The 17366-nt window shown below is 43.4% G+C and overlaps 1 protein-coding gene and 1 long non-coding RNA gene across 17 annotated transcripts in view; one reads left to right on the top strand and one right to left on the bottom strand.

Annotated features, from left to right (window-relative positions):
- The window catches only part of STRBP (spermatid perinuclear RNA binding protein), a 74288-nt gene that overhangs the window by 42298 nt on the left and 14624 nt on the right, over nt 1-17366 (bottom strand). For all 12 annotated transcript variants that reach the window (XM_068210959.1, XM_068210960.1, XM_068210970.1 and 9 more), the window contains exons 2-5: nt 8962-9137; nt 6597-6814; nt 5690-5855; nt 3819-3963 (exon numbers count right to left, since the gene is read on the bottom strand). In XM_068210959.1, the coding sequence (XP_068067060.1) occupies nt 3819-3963; nt 5690-5855; nt 6597-6814; nt 8962-8964 (532 nt within the window). In that variant the 5' untranslated portion in view covers nt 8965-9137. The remainder of the gene's footprint in view (nt 1-3818; nt 3964-5689; nt 5856-6596; nt 6815-8961; nt 9138-17366) is intronic.
- The window catches only part of LOC137486062 (uncharacterized), a 60926-nt gene that overhangs the window by 33069 nt on the left and 10491 nt on the right, over nt 1-17366 (top strand). For 3 of the 5 annotated variants that reach the window (XR_011005563.1, XR_011005561.1, XR_011005565.1), the window contains 2 exons: nt 7119-7210; nt 16470-16513. This is a non-coding gene — a long non-coding RNA (uncharacterized lncRNA). Of the gene's footprint in view, nt 1-7118; nt 7211-9621; nt 14697-16469; nt 16514-17366 lie in introns of all 5 variants that reach the window. The other 2 variants (XR_011005564.1, XR_011005562.1) reach the window with 2 other exon arrangements.

Raw genomic sequence — 17366 nt, 5'->3', positions numbered from 1 at the left:
AACTGAACAGAACCAGTATCTTGTCTGACAGGTGATGGTTGCAGTTAACAGCTGCTGACTCAAGTGCTATAAGCTTATTTTCTAACCCCTGTGAACTTCACAGCAGATATTTGCATTGTTTGTTATTGCCCTCATCAACAGCATTCCAGGACTGGGATTAATCACTCCTCTTGTCTGCTTTGCAAATCAGTGTCCAAATGAAAGCTGCAAAGTCTCAAAGCTCTGGCTTTCTTTGAGCACAAAAGGTCACTTTGGAACACAAGATTTGCTTCTAAATTTCCTTTGCAATTTTGTTGTTTTCAGGAGTGACATTTGTGGCACAGGGTTACTCAACATCCATCTGGGTAGTTCTCTGAGAAGAATTCACTGCAGACAATATAAACATCTGCTTAAAGCTCAAGTATTGTATCAAACAAGTACTGTCAATGAATGATCAGAATCTTATTTTAAAACGTTAGAAATGGCAAAGGTGACTGACTACAAAATCATTTTTTTGCAACGAACTGGAGCTCAGTGTTGTATGAGGTTTTGCTAAAGAGTGCTGCAGCCATTGATAAAGTAAATTAATTTTTCATTTAAACCACAAACCAAACAGAATACATGTCACCTGTCATTCAGGTGAACCAAAAACCTCCTAAGATGTGTTTCAGCAATTTAGAATCATACATTTTCTTACAAGATTAAGACCATTTTCCAAGGCCTAATTTACAAATATCTTGGAGAATTTTGCCAATCGCTTGTTCAGCCCCAGTGTCCTGATGTTGCAGTCTGCCAACTTTGGGGTGCAAGATTCTATTAAACAGAAAGATGAAGAGAACAGGCAGTGAAGAGGGCGAGCGGCTTGCGGCGGGCTCCCTTCCGACCCCCTCGGGAGAATGGCATGTTTCTTCATGCTCTGCCAGTCAGGAAAGTGAGACCAAATCAAAATTTTCAAACGGGATAGCAAAGCTTTCCTTTTTTCCTTGTAGTTTTAACAAGGGCAGTGATCCAAGGAGTTTAGTAAAGAGTAAATTCTAAAGCCCTGACATTAGCTCACACTATGCAACGCAGAACCGATCCCTCAGGAATTCTCTCCCCACTGCTGTAGCATTCTCTTCACACAGGAGCTGCCAACTCCATTCATTTGAGCCGTACGAGGAGCCTTTTCTTCTCCAGAGAGGGGAGGGCAGTCTGGGGCTTGCTGCCCCTTCAGAGGCACTTGGCCCCTTGGGAGCATCACTGGCCATGTCCTGCTCCAGGAGCAACGGGACTTCAGCCCCACTTTGGTGAACCAGCTTGATTGTAATTACATAATTTGTTGTTACTGTATGCTCAGTAACAACAATTGGTTTTCAGGATACAAGGTTCTGGTCTGGAAAGCTCAATTTATATTTGATGCTGTGACTAAAAATTCAGTTTCTTAAGAAGTTTAAAATGTAAACTGATGCAAAATGCAGGCAAATTTAGGTGCTTGACTTCTCAACATGAGAAAGCAGAGCTTTATGGGTAGCTGTTTGTGAGAAACACCAAAATGCACACACACACTGGGCCACTATTTATTTTTGCTAAGGAGCAGCAAAAACAAATAGGACAAACACCACATCTTAAACATGAACACTTTTCCAAAGAGGTGGGAACTGAAGAGAAATCCAGGAATGTTTTTCGATACATTCTGACATCAGGGCATGAAGGCACACACAGCATTCCTACAGAACAATGGGAGCACTGGTAACGAGGGCCGTGGGCCTGACCTGGGTTGTTAGAGGACAGATTAGTGCTAATCCCACCGCAGAAACCTTGGTCAGTTTTCCGCAGGCTCAGGCAGTCTGGGCCTATCTTACATGGAAGATGAAAGGCAAGTTCAGCAGCACTTTGAGCTCCTTCAGTCAAAAGAATGTGTGGAGCCAACTGACAGCTTTTTAAAACTGCATAGGAAGACTATTTACATTTGCTTGACACTGTTCAGTGGTAGTGAAAAAATACAGCAGTGCTTTGGAGATCAAGGTGTTTTCACCAGTTTTCTCCAATTATTCTCCCTGTTCACTAGACATGAAACTTTTTTGGTCTGAATCTAAGTGGTTCCAATCTATATGGTTGGAAAGATTACCAAAAAAAAAAAAAAGCAGCCCTCCCAATTTACTTACTGACATCTGCAAAATGCTCCATATACCTTGAAAAAGGAATATGATAATTGTCTCTGTTCTTTGTGATGAATCAATGCCAAGGAACCTGGACTTTAAAATGAGATCCATGACCCTGTTCCCTGTTCTCAGCAGTTGCACAGAATGACAGTGTATAACCACTTCAGGAGAGGTGGTAAAACCATTTTATATTTCAAAAATATAGTAGAGACCTTTGAAAATATTTTAAGATACTGAAAAAAAATAGACCACCTATATTTTAAGCATGAGAAAGCATAAAAATTCCAACCCTCCTTTAGTTTGAGATGAATTCAGAAATTCCTGGACTTCACTGGCATTACAGCATCAATTTTTACAAGAAAATACTTGGGCAGAAGCCTTTTGTGTAAAACCATATCCCCTGGTGGGAATCTCACAAATCCTTCACCATCGGAATTCGTCCTACACTGGGCTCTCTCATGAACATGGATGAGCTGCAGCAGCTCCAGGGCTGGTCGCAGCATCTTGTGGGAAGCTGAACAACTAAAGCAATATGCAGTTTATTTTTAATGGTCTTGGAAACAGCATTGTTGCTAATTTCAGAATAAACAGCCAGTGTAATTAAGGGATCTTTGCCATTCATCTGTTCTGTAAGATTTTTCTACATTCAGCTGCTGCCAAAGTGTTACATGTCACTTGGAACGGGATCCTTCCTGCCATCGCCTCCAACAAAATGAGGAGAAACTGACCAACATTTCTCATCCCATTGGTATTCCATGTGGGAGAGGGAGGAAGCAAAGGACTTGTGGCAAGTCTAGAAATGGGAAGAGAGCGACAGGGAGTTCCCTAGCCCACACGGGCCCAGCTGCCTCAGTTGTCATGACAGAGAGTGGCCAGTTGGTCAAAGGTCTGACATCATCCAGTGGCAAAGTTTCTAGGGATAGGTTTGGGAAGCGGAAGCAGAAATTACTGAAAAGATTTTTAAAATACAACAAAGTATGGCTACATTTGCTCTTCTCTATTGCTCACAGTCTGTTTCCAGCCTCACTGGTACTACAGACACCATTCCTGCAGCACGGGCACGGAACTGTGCAGGACATCGTGGAGAGGGAGGAGGAACGGAAAGGACTAAGTGACAGTTTTCTAGAACTATTTTGCTCTAAGGACATGAGGTACAACATTCAATTCAGAAGCAAAAGTGCTGTATCACAGCACCGTAACTTCAATTGTATCCCAGTTAGGAAATTCTTAAAGCCAGAAACATACACATCATCAATCAATAAAAACTGAGGGCCAGGACGACACACTGGCGAGCTTTGCAGGAGAGGGCTTGTACATAAAGAGAAACATTTTTATGAGTTTTTCAAGAAACTATGAACCAATCCCACTTGACTGACTTAATTTGCAAACAAGACTGTGCAGCGCCAGGTGCTCAAGAATTAAATAGCAAGTCTGAAAGAAAGGAGAACTAAGATCTAATTGTATGTCAGAGTAAACATTGTAGGAATGTTGCTTGAAAGGAAAACTACACATATTTACATGAAATTTAAGCGACTGCTATCTTTTTAAGGCACAAATAATGTAACTCATGGTGGCAATAGCCAGTCTAGTCAATACATGATGCACAATTAAAAACCTACTTGCCAATTAACCCTGTGCTGCACAGTCAGGACATTTAGCTAGAACAGTCTTAAAACCAAGTTAAAACGCTCTGTGTACCTCCTTCCTTCTTCTCTGCTTCATCTCGGATGAGAGGGGATGTGAGTATCACCTTCAAAGTGAGCTTGGGCTCCTTTGTGTTATGGATAACAATAGCTGCCTCATTTACATGCTCCTCCACCAGATACTTCTCTTCTGTAAGTTTCTGAAAGTCACCAAGAAAGATTTCAAGACTCTCCCAATAGACTGAAAAAGTGAAGAACCTGTGTATGTGCCTCAGCTATTGAGAAGGCTACAGGGCATTGCAGTAACAAAGGCGGCCTTGCCTCCCTCATTAAAAGCAATTTAAAACATTTCTTTTGTAGCCAGTGCTGCCGCTGCCTTACAGTTTGCTCCATTAACATGCACTGTATCAGAGTTCTCTGCAGTGATCTCTCTGCAGGTGTTTCAGCAGCCCTTTGGGACCTCTCGCACCCTCCAGAAGCAGCACAAGGGCAGCCACAGATGGCTCCGAGGCCTCCAGCCACCCCTTCTGTCTGGAGTCCGCTTCAGCACACCAGTGGTTAGCATGTCTGCTCCGACCCCTTCCCTGCTGCAATCTGCTCTGCAGCTCCTTTATTGTTAGGATGAAAATGGCTGAGCATCTGCTCACCATGAGCCTTCAAAGCAGCAAAGCAGAAGCTCCTGAGTCTCTGTGCCTCGCTTGTTCCTTTTGTCCACTAATGGGCCTAAACCCTGCTTCACTTCCAGCATCTGATCCCTCTGCAGAGCCTCTCCTTATCTTCCATGCCCACAACAGTTGGAGCATTTAACGAGTCAGAGTCCTCTTCCCTCATCTTTTCTGTAATCCCTCACAGTCCTTTGCCACAGAATCTTACCTGCCTGTCACTTGAATTTATTCAATCTTCACATATTTTAATTATGTCTATTCTTTCATTTTATCTCACTTTTTTTAAGCACATATTAACTTTTCTTCTCACTTCCAGCCCTCCTCATTTCATGCCTCATGACAAGGTTTATTCTTTAATACTTAATATATCCCTATCATTTTCAAACAAGTAAAATTTACTCTTTACTACTCAAAAGATCCTTTGCACTTTTAGCTATGGATAGGGCCACATCTCTAGGAACAACATTAGCCCATTAAAACAAGCCCTTTGTGTGAGAAAATGAATGGTGAGAACTAACAGCTGTCAAGCATGGTAAAACACAGGGATAAAAGCAGATCAGAAGAAAAGCAGATTGAGTTTGGTTGTGGTTTGGAGAGGGGCACTTGCAGTGGAACATTTGAGGGCAATTCCTTGGCACCAGTGTTGATGAGTCTGGAAGGTGGACTGATTCCTCACCTTCAGAACTCTGTCACAGAGGTGGCATCCCTAAACAAGCTGCAGCTGTTGCCCACTGGATGCCATCATCAGCATTAAGTAGCCATAAATAAAAATAATGTGAGCTCATGATTAGCATGAGCCCAAATGAGTGACCACCTGAAGTGACATGTTCTCACCTTGGCAGCACAGAGGAGTTTATGTGGGAACAGCCCAAGCAAAGCAGCTGCAATGGGGAACTGCAGGTTCAGGCAGGGGACAACAGCAGGGACTGAGTGACACACTTGAGCAGGAAAGATTTCTGCAGTTCAGCTCATGTTGGGTGGAGCAGAGCACCCAAACCCACCCCGGGTTAGTTGCACACACAGAGGTCAGCTGCCCTCCCAGGGAACTGACAGCACAAACACGAGTAGGGAGAGGTTACGTTTTGTGAGTAAGGACTTCATGTCACCACATCAGACGTCACATGTCCCAGATGCCATCCTAGATTCAGAGTATAGTCCTTTACATCACTTGTCTTTCTTGTTGGAACAATGCCAGCCTTTCCCCAAATAGCCCTTGCAGTGCTATCAGCCGTTGTGGGAGGTCTGCTGCAAATGAACTCACCTGAATTTGAGCTGGGAGATTGTCTTTAACGATACATAACAAGGTCTTTGTGGGTTTTTCTTTGCACATGAGAACCAGCTCCAGATCCATATCATCTTTGATCAGCAAGCCCTTTGCAACCAAGCCAATTCTCATAACACCACATAACGTCCGACCACCTTGATCCCTGGAAATGAAACAATGTAGGGTAATTAAAGGGGATTTTACTCTCCAGCTACAGTTTAGGGGAATCTTTCAGAGTCACAGTAAAGAATTTTCAAAGCAACATGGGGCCACTTAATTTTTGAGTGCTGAGAAAAAAACTGACAAAAGCCAGTTTTGTAGACTAGAGTTGTTTAAAAGCATGGAGTAAAATGCAAGAAATGCTTCTTTGAGAGGCCAGCACCAGCTCTTGTCTCATCCAATTGTCTCCAAAGCATTTACTGCACACTTGGATTATTTCTTTATAAAAAATCAGCATTTATATGGGGCTGAGTCGCCAGCTGGGGTTAAACTATGGCGATAATGGAAAGTAATGGAGGTTTTGGAAACTTTGTTTGCTGGATTATAAAAATTTTTGTGTATCAGACTGCAGGAGCCCCCAAGCACATGGCTGTCAATTTGCACTGGTGTGTTCCAGGGAATTGTACTTGCTTAAAACTGCTGAAAGGTTTGTCTGCTAAATGCAACTTCACAATATCACAGTAAAATAAGCAAAGAAATATAGAGCAACTGCTGCCCACACTGGGCTTATTGCCATTCCCTGCACTCCCCCCACGTGCTCCCACATCAAGAAGTCCAAATATATCCCCCTCCTTCTATGAACATTCATCTGCAGCAGACCCAGGTAACACTACAACTCTTATTTGGAGGAAAGGAGTCATTGAGAGCAGCACAGGGACACGTTGTGAGCTGAGGCTTCACTCACTTGGCAGTGCCTTCTGCAGCTTCCTCCTTGGCTTCCACATCACCCTCACACTTTGCAGACTTGTTCTTTTCATCCATCCAGTCAGAGACATGCTTAAGGGCACATTCTACTGTTGAGACCATGTTCTGAACAGCTTCAAGCTCCTCTGGAGATGGGTAAATGGTTGAATGTTTCACCATTACGTGGCGGTCATCGTTAGCAAAAGATCGGATCGATCTCTGTTGCAGAGTGGGAAACAGGAAGAAAAGAGAATGAAGCTATGGGTGTATTGACAGGACATTGCCTGAATAGGAATCCTGCCTGGCAGGGAAGGTGCAGACTGGGCATAGCATGTGGAAAGGAGGGTGGGCAAGGGAACATGATTCCTGTTTTGTAAAAGGCATTGATACTTTCCAAATGCAATTTTGCATATTCTGGAAGTGCTGAGTGCAGCCACCTCTCCTCTCTTTATGCCGGGGACCAGAGCAGCACACCTTGGAACAGGGAAAGAGCCAGTCCCTCACAGGTTTTCTGCTGCTGCAGATGAAGTCACAGGCAGTACAGAACTGTGAGAGGCTCAGCCACTGCACAGGGATTTGCAAAGGCATGAGTGAAGATGAGAATAAAGATAAACGGTAAGAGACTGAAATTTCTTTTTTAAAAACATTCAAATGAATAGGAAGATATTTGAGTGCTAATTAAAAAAGCCTGCAGCGAATCTCAGAATCCTGAGTGATACTGCTGAGGGAGGTAAACGTCACTAGTTGGGAAACCTATGCTAGGAAGTTTTGGGTTTGCTGCAGACTATTCAGGTGAGACTTTTTTTGATCTAAGCAGTGTCCCAGACCAGCTCTGATCACAGCACAGAGCTGTGGTTAGGGCAGCAATAAATCTCGGTCCCTACAGACACATCAGTCACTGCTGAAAGCCTCCCAGAACAGAATCACCAACCAAACCCCTCTGTCCCTCCTACGTTAAGCACCTTAATTAGGTGTCATTTTCACATCTACTTCATGGGTTTGTAGCTGTACCCACTCCTAAGGACACAAAGGGCCTTTGAACAACCTCACAGGCCTCTAGGCTGGATCCTTATTAAGGAACTGTCCATGATTTCCTGGTTTATTGCACTCCCTGTATCTCTTCCATTGAAGGTCATGACATCATTCCCTTCCTAAGTTTTGTGTTCCTACCCAGATAGATAATTTGGGCAGTAACAATACATCTGTCAAGGGTTTGTTTTATCCCCTGCAGATTGATAGGCTGCAGAGTGCTTTCAGGAGGTCCCTCTTGTGGTTATCCACAACATGGATCCAGCCGGGCTGCGGGGAAACGCCGAGCTGCATTTACCAACTCGCCATCTTCTACCTTACGAAATGCCAGGTACAGCAGTGGAACAGAAACAAACTGCTAATTCCTAATTATGAGACACATTTTCTTCTCTAATGAAGAGGGGCTGACAAGATCAACTCCTCATTACAGTTCAGGCCGAAAAAAATGACACAGTGGGACACTAAATACATTAACAACTCTGCTTTGCAAAGTGTTCTTTCTCCCTTTCCTTCTGTAACTGGTAAAAGTCTTTGTTTAGGTCTTTTGTTTAAATATAAATATAAACACACAGCCTACATGCAGCAACCAGCCACACAAATGTTAGCAACTGTATTTAAAATTTATTTTATTTATTCTCATTTCCATTCTCTCAGTAATAACTTTAGAGGGCTTAAAAATATATAAATATGTTTAAACTGCTCTCCACTCATATCGTTCAGCAACTGAGTAGGTTTATTGCCTTTTTGTGAACACATTTCAGAATCTCACCATCACAATACTTCATATTTGCACATCTTTACAAATCCCACATCTCAGGCATTTCTATTTGCAGCCAAACCCAGGCAAATGAGGAGTGACTCCTCACTTAAACCATACACACCAGGCATATTTGGTACACACATTTCATCTGCACTGCCACGAAGTGTGCACAGAGGCACCTTCAATCACACACACGTGGATGTGAATAATCAGAACTTGCTTTTGTGAGGTAGAGGTGGAAGGGGAATGTGAGCATTTGGTAATGAAATCTGCAAGTTCAAGGTCACTGATGCTGTTTGCTACAGCCTGCTAATGCCAGTTTTATTAGAAAACCTTATGAGCATCCCCTTCATTCGTATTTAATAATTCATGTACTGCAGGCTCACAAGAACACTCTTTGGCTTTAGGAGGCTGACAGTACATCAAACCTCACTTGCTCTGCTCAAAGCACACAGTACCATCCCTCAGTTAGTGCAAGGTCAGAAAATCCCCTCTCTCGGGTTTGATCAGGCCCCATGCAAGCCTGGCAGCAGAAAACACTTTTAATGCACCCCTGTGAAAGACAACAAGTACCTACCATGGTTTGTTAGTGTTTCAGCTCTCTCTCCCTCCCTTTCTCCTTTTCCCTCCTCCTTGGTGTCTTTGCTAAGCACTGTTTTGCCTGACAGAACCTCTTCATAAGCCTCTCAGTCCCTTGACAGCTCAAGAGTTCATACAGCCAAGGTGCTCTGGGAGTCACTTTCTCTAATTCACCTGCAAAAAGAGAGAAACAACTTGAAACCAGCAGTGAAGGCATGTTGATTCCAGAAGTGCTGGATGCAGCACACGAGGCAAACCAGTGCTCAAAGCACCCCAGCTTCCAGATGGGACAGTCACTGATCCATTTATATCTGAGCAAACAGATGTCACTGTGGAAAGTAACTGTTTTGTGATGTGCCCACACACATGTAACGACTTTCCCATGCCAGTTAGAGCTGATCCCAGGGAGGTTTGTCAGCCGCCTGGCAATCCCAGCTTCTGGGATGAGGAAGACAGGAAATCCAACATGGCAACCATGCTCCTTGTGAAACCAGCTCACAAAGTCTGTTTTTGTGTCGCATGCACGTTAGGAATCAAACACACTACGTTTAATTGCCAGAAGGTAATTCTCTGTGGGAATCCTCAGTGCAGCCCTCAATCATGTGTCAGATGCTGCACAAGAACCAAGGTTGCAATAAATGCAAGTTGTTTTTTAAAGGCAGACAAGCACATCCTAACAAACTGCAGACGTCAGACTTGCGAGGGGCTGAAATCACCCACACCGCCTGTGCTGCCCGTGCACTCCCTTTCCCAGCACAGCATGGAAAGGATCCTGCAAGAGCAGCTTCTTGTACTAAACTGGGAAACAACACCAGCACTGGCACCATAAAACTGCAAGGAAATGCTTTGTGAGAGGAGCAGAAGAACAGAGCAGGTAACGTGAGAGAGGGAAGCATAAGCTCACTGCACAGCAAGACACTCCAGTCCTTGCAGAAAACTCCTGTTTTCCTTTCTCTACACATATTCTTGCATCAGCTCTCCAGCAACATTTTGAAGCAACTGGAAACCCAGTCAGTAAATTTCTGTAGATTGACACACACACACACACAATGTTTCCTTTTCTCCTGTATGCTGAACCCCTTCTCCAGCAACACTTTGCATATTGTGTGTCAGAGAAGCCTGACATTGTTAGAAATTAAAAGCATGTTTGGCAACAGCAGAGGGATAGGTGAGATGACTTGAAAGCTGAGGAGATACTTAAACCTGTGATGTGACAGGGAATAATTAAAATGTTGCATCCCACAGAGATTTGAATGTGACAGAGGAAAAGGTAACAGCAGATCCTGCTTCCCTATTTCCCTGGTTAGGAACAAATTAAGCAGGTTTACAGGACCAGTAGCTTTGGCAGCAAGGGCCTGATAGTTGTTTGTAAGTCACACCACTGAATTGAGGATGTAGAATTGGGTAAAACAAAAAGCCAGACAAGAACACTGTGCAGGGACCTGTCGGTTCCAGCAGCTGAAAATTGCCAAGGAAGAAACGCCAAGAGAGTTATAAGTGCAGTCATACTAAAAATACTTGGGAAAAGCAAGCTAATGAAAATGCTGACTGACCCCACTTCTCATCACAGAGGCTCTGTGCCCACCAAGGTGTATTAACACTCTACCCAACTGCTTCCCAGAAGCAATCAACAAAGGGGATGTTCTTTCTCTTAAGAGATCCTGGAAGTCAGACAGGGGCAGCTGGGAGGAAAACTAAGCAAAGATCACTGCTTTGGCAGTATTTATTTTGTGAACTAGTCATAAGCTCCTCACACTCAACAGCCTTTCGCCATCTCCAGAACCAGCCAGACTCTTTACAAGGTCGTTTTGCTTTTGAATAATATTAACTTGAGTCAGCAAATAGCAAACCAAAGAGACTTTTATGAGACACATTTCTAGATAATCTATTTCAAATTATTTCTCTCTCCAAACTGAATTCCAGCTATCTTCACCTACTCTTCTTCCCTGTCACTCCCACATTTCACATTTTCAGTTTGTTAATCTTCTGTGGTAGCTGTAACTTGGCAATTCCAGGCAGAGAGAAGGGCACTGGAATGTGTTGCTGACTTCAGCATATGCCCAGTACAATGTCTCCAGACTCCAGCAACACTCCAGGCCGGCCTCCCTCCCAAGACTACTGCAAGCTGTTGCTTATCAGCTTGCCCAGGCCGTGGCAAGCAGATGGCCAGAGATAGGTGTCTGAGCAAGTTCTGGTGCTCACTAAGTGCTGAGCAGGCTGCTGTCCAGAGGGCAAGTCTGCAAACACTCACTCCCTGGGGGCAGCCCTGCCTGTGCGAGGTGCTTCTCAGGTTCTTGGAAAATCCAAAACAGGCTGGAAATGAATGTGTCACAGCCACAATGGGGGTTAATCTCTGCTGGGCTGATGAAGTGAAGACACCAACACCTCTCCATACTCTGCCCTAGCAGTGTGTATGGAGCAGTGCCCTGCTTTCTTGTTTTCAAGACAAGTAAAGGTTGTTGGATGAAGGTATTTATGAGCTCTTTACCTGCCCTTTTTTTCAGCAGTGCATGGCTGAAGTCAGGGCACAGACAGATGAATTACAAAGAGATTTTTATTATAAAATTCAGAAAGCTGGGAAAAAATCCTGAAGATTGAGTTGAAGCTGATACACGATGTCTTCCAAGTCATTAACATCCTACGAATATTTCAGAAACACGCATAGGAGTGAAACCCTAATTTAGTTCAGACTTTGAGAAAACATTTTCAACAAAAGCACTAAACAGGAGGGAGTTTACTATAAAAGTGCAGACACAATATACAGAATAAAGTACATTTGACAGCACACAGAATTAAATTAAGGAAAACCAAAATCAAATCTGCTCCAACCATATGGACTAAGGCAGCATAACATAGCTCAGCACCAAATACATCAGAAAGCATTATGTGAAGTGAGCAGCAATTCCATAAATCCAACAGTCTCATTCCACTACCAGATTATAGCAGGATATTTGCTTCTGCATCCTCAGGGAAGTACCAGTTGATGCTCAGGCTAAAAAGCACAATATTTAAATGTGTGGCTGTCTTACCTAGCAGCAGCCACCCACACTTGCAAGGAAACTTGTACAGGAAGCTCCTTGTACCACTGAGACCTTGGTGACCTTGAAAAATTCACTTCTGCTCTGCATCATGTGCCCCTAAAGTGTAAAACCAGAGTAAATAATCCCTGTCTCCAAACCAGGTCACAGTGGAGCCGTGCAGAGTCTGCAGTGTGGTTTAAAATCACTGGGGATTTGACACATTAGAAATGTTATTAAAACACCATGACAGTGTAGAAACATTTCCATTAAACATACCATCCTTCACAGAGGAAGTTTATGCTTTGGCTCAAGACAAGCAAAAAGAATTTCAGATGAGGCTTTTGTAGTAGGAGATATTCCTGCATCTGCAGCTGCATTCCCAGGGGACAGACAGTTAAACAGCCAGGGGTGATGAATCTGCTCAGCTACCTCCGAGTGCCTGTGAACAGGGAGGTGAAAAGGCAGGAAAAACAGGTACTTGCATTCCATGGAAACTGAAATACCAGAATTAGGCTGCTCTGAGCCTCTAGATAGGAGACATGAACTCAGCATCCCCTTGCAGCAGCACCTTGCACACAAGAGTTACTGGTGCAACAGAGAAGAGGAAATTGGGGTCACTGGACACCAGAGCTCCAAACCCCTCACTTCAGTGAGCTGCTCTCCAGGCTCCTGGCCAGGCCAAGTAGAATACCATGAAAATTGGTTTTAAATGCTCCATCAAGAAGGCACACGCTAACAATATTCAGCTGAAGCATTAAAAACACCCTCCACCTTCCAAATCTACCCTGACACCAGTACCTGCCCAGAAGAACTGCAGTCTGCAGTACCCCAAGAGCAGACAGAGTTTATACTGACAGGGCAGCAAGAACAACAGAGGTTGCTAATAACAAAGCAATGAGTATCTAACACAGCCCGAGGTGTATCACACACAGTAATAGAAAATAACTGGAATTTATACCGGTTTTTGTTACCTTCAAAAGTCAGAGTGAGAGGCTTGCAACTTCAAACTGGAAGTTTATTTTAGCCTCTGCTTTGCATTCAGGAGACAGGTAATTTTTCATCACACCACACAAAGTGCTGCTGAAAATATGTTGTGTTTTTCTGCAGTATAATTTTATTGCTGGCCTTCTGCCAAGAGTCTTTCTGGCAGCATCTCCCACAGTTGGAAACTGTGTATCTGGGTCAGAAAAGACAAGCCGCTTTTCAGAACAGCTCAATACATTTGGCAGAGATGCTGATATTGTAATTGAACTCTTTCAGCAACTCTCTTTATGATGTACCCAGACACCAAACAAAACAAGATCTGCAGTGTTGATTAATGTCAAAATAACTGACAGAGAAATATCAAAATAGTTTTCCCTCATGTAAAAAGTATCAACAGACCAGGGGGAACAGATAAGAAATACAATTCATAAAGATTCAGAGAGGAGCACAGGGCAGAGAAATCTGCAAAATATGACTGACCTGTGCCTTGTGCAGATATGCACTACTTAAAATCCCAGCTCCTTGTATGGAACTTCCCCTTCCCCACACAAAGAGAAATCCTGGCCACTCAGAGCCCCAGCAGCACTGTGGATAGCAGTGCCCTGTATCACTGGAACACATATTTAACAAGGCTCAGACTGCTTCCAACGGTATGCTCAGCATCCAGTTTCACCTGGAGACTGTGTATTCATAGGAGTTTTATTATTTTCCATGTAATGCATTTCCTGGCAAAGTTGCATCGGGGATAACCTTTAGAAGGCTGGAATTTTCCATCCAAATGAATAATTACAAAGCAACACTATAGTTAGAAGCTGAAAAGGTACTTCCTCTGGCAAACGCTTACACTTCATACAACAAATACTGGAGTCTGGGATTACTCCTGCCTGTTCAGTTCTCATAATATTTCAGTCGAGGCCTCCTGTGCTCAGAGATCTCTTGGGAGCAGCTCCTGCCAGACAGCCCCCACACCCAGCTCTAAGTGCCAAAGACAGGGTAGGCACAAACTTGATAACCAGATCTGGAGCCACAGCACATGTAACCATCAGAACAGAGAAATCAAAGTCACCTTCCAGGCTCCAGAGCCCTGACAAGGCTCACAGTGCAAGGAGCACAGCTGCCCACTTGTCAGAGAGCAGGAAGCTGCTGGAGAGCTCCTGGAGAGAATCCATCTGTGCCAAGGCGGGACCCTCGGGTCAGAGATGCAACTGAAAATCAGTGAACACATGGAGTCCCTCCACTGTGGAGTCAGGAATGAAAAAAGAGCCAAAAGAAATCACACTGGTACAGTAATTAAAGAAGTTGAAGAATCAAAGGCAAGCAATTGCTTAATCTAAATTAATGCATTAAGGTAAAGGAAACAGGGATGTGCAGAGTGTAGCTCATATTTTTAGCTCCTGGAAAGAAGGTGAAAAGATGGTCTAAGGGGAAATCATTACCAGCCTAACAGGAAGGTTAAAAAAGGAACAACAGAGGCACTGTGTGAGCACATATGCAATCATTTGAGGGAAAAAATGCTCTATTTCAGATAGAATCACACCATCCAGAAAGAAATAGACATTAGTGGAAATAACCACAGCTATTGAATTGTAATGTATAAGAAAGATAAGAGTTTTGGAAAGAATATAAATCCTCCTGGGATTGAACCTACTGCAGACTCCTGAGGACAGGAAGATATTCACCACACTCACCAGGTGGTCTTCAGAGCAGCACACCAGCTGCAGACCTCAAGGTATTTTTTCCATCAATTTTTTACATCTCCTTCTAGATTTCTATCTGGCTTCACATTCCCTGAAATCTGCACAACCCCCAGCAGAGCCAGGGCTACAGAGGGTCTCTAATGAAATAATTTTGAAATTGCCTTCACCTCCTGGTATGGTATCAAGATGCAAGACTGACTAGAGACAGACCAAGTGCAAAAAGTTTTAAAAACTGGCTGCTGACACTTGAATAACAAATTGATACATGAGCAGTTTCATGTTTTTCCTGTTCAAACAGTAAGAAATATGCAAAACTGAATTGCCTGTAAAATTGAGCACTACAGAAGACAAAATATCTTAAAGGGTGCATTTCTTGGCAGGTGTCTTAAAAAGTTACAGATTAGATAGTACATAAATAATGAACAGCAAAGTATTCATTTGAGACAAGGCAGAAAGCACCACTGGATTCTCAATGTCTGTGAAACACGGAACTGATTTGTGACTTGAGACACCCTAATGTTGCATTCCTGCTTTCCTGGCTAAACTGGTCAGAGGAAACATGAAGGTACTTTGCAGTCATAATGTGACATCCACACTCAAAATCATCTGAAATTCTTAACTAAGACTGCATTCATGTACAGTTGAAAAATTAACTGAATTAATAACAGGATTACATTACACTGAAATGACACTCACCATCTGCAATGTCATTTTCCCAGAGGCAGAGCTGGTTTAAGCAAAATTCTGGATCTATGCCTGAAATGACATCACATTCTCCAAAAGAGAATCACAGTTCTACCTCCTCCACCCAGTTTGTGCCATGCTGGGTCCTCACCACGCCAGCCCTGTCCTGCATCACACCCAGCACTAAAGCCTTGCACATCTCCAGACTCCCAGAGACTCCCCACATCCCTGGATTTGTGAGCACTGCCTTTACCTGCACGGCTTTCGCTGGTCCAGAAAGCACCACAGGAAACGGCCACGATGCTGAGGAGATTCAGAACAGGGACATTCCTTCCCCAGCACCCTTCAGCTTCACCGAAATAGCTGCAGTGCCCCAGTTTCTTTGCTGCTGTGATTCATATCCCATAGAATATGGGATTCTGCAGGTGGACCCGAGCTACAGCCCAGCAACTCGGCCAGGATGGGGGAACTGCTGCCAAGGAGGCAAAGGCACACTCATGGAAAGGGCTGGAAAGCATGGCATTCCCTCTGTGTTGGCAATAAATAAAGTACAATTTCAACAAAAAGAAGGAAGCTGGAGCCCAAACTGTCCTACAGCAACGCTGGATCTGCTTGTATTGGTTTGCACTCTTCATCAGTACCATGAAGCAACAGCTAAACATTTGGGCTCTACTGTCTGTCCCCTGCTCTGCAGTCCAAGCTAGTGCATATCCTAGGAATTAGTAAGAGGAAAGAGAAGAGCAACATGGATTCTAAAGCTCTGGTTATACACAAAGCAAATTTAGTAATTCTTACAAATAACACACTGCAAATAAGTGTTTGAGAGTTGTGTTTTCCCAGTGTTTACGTGACGTGTCAAAGCATTAAGAATTTTTTAAAGAATAAATGCTCTCCTTCTGGCTTAAATTTCAGCAACCCTGAGCGGTGCAGTTTAAGGAAGTTTCTCCCTAGAGTTTCTTCCCTGATGTCAATGATACAGACCCTGTGCTTGCAGTGTTGCAAACCCCCTTGGTTACTGTGCCTGGCTGCCTTTCAGCCAGTTTAAACATTCATGACTCTACCCTGAAATGCATTTTCTAGTATGTCAGTCTTGCTGCCTCTTTTTTTTTTTTTAATTAAAGAGACAAGATTTAAAAGGATTTGGAATGGAAGATCACTAGAATCTGTGAGTATTGTGTAAAAAGCTCTTGTGCTCCTAGCCCGTGCACATCCTCCATGACTTTTCCCATGTTTTACTTCCACTCTGACTCCTGAACAAGTTCAGGTTAATTTTTTACTTCCTGACTAATTGGCTGTTTTGTCAAAGAACACATTGTCAAAGTTTCTGGGTTACTAAAAGCTTAAGGTTTTAAGTGTTTTCTCTTGCCCATCCAACCACGTTATTTTATGTTTGATTCAATGTCACAACATGCAATGCCACAGAAAGGTCTGAAACAGAATTTGTAACTAAAATCTTGGGCTGTTTAGGGAACAAAACTGGCTCTTTTGAAACCCTTCAGAACCCAGCACCAGCACCCGTTCAACAGAGAGCACTGTGGTTTGTCTCTGGGGAAGGCGACCCTGGCTGCCATCCATTTTCAGCTTCGGAACACAATTATTTGCTTCAAATGCATTATAGCCTTACCAAAAGATTTGAATTAGGTTACTTAGGCATGAAAGCTAGCAACAATATCCATCAAAGTAAAACACCACACCAGCCTGAGATGGCAGAGAAAGAAGTGTCATTTGTGACCCAAGTCCACCATGTGCCTTGGACAAGACCTTGTAGTGGGAAGTCACAGCTTGGCTAAGAGAAAGAAAAAGAGCCATAAACCTATTTAGAGATGGACAGAATTAGTAAATAAAAACAAAAATCCTATTTCCCTGGAAAACTATGAGTCTAAAAATGTTTTAGATGGGATCAATCCAGCATCCTCTTGCCTCAGCAGATCTCCACTGCACGCATGCGCTGTCAGATCTGCCACCTTCACTTGCAAAACTCATCTATTATTCCTCTCTCCAATTCACACGGCACAGTA

Source organism: Anomalospiza imberbis, chromosome 21, assembly GCF_031753505.1.
Source record: "Anomalospiza imberbis isolate Cuckoo-Finch-1a 21T00152 chromosome 21, ASM3175350v1, whole genome shotgun sequence".
In the NCBI taxonomy this organism is placed as follows: domain Eukaryota; kingdom Metazoa; phylum Chordata; class Aves; order Passeriformes; family Viduidae; genus Anomalospiza; species Anomalospiza imberbis.
This window is presented reverse-complemented; position numbering and strand designations above follow the sequence as displayed.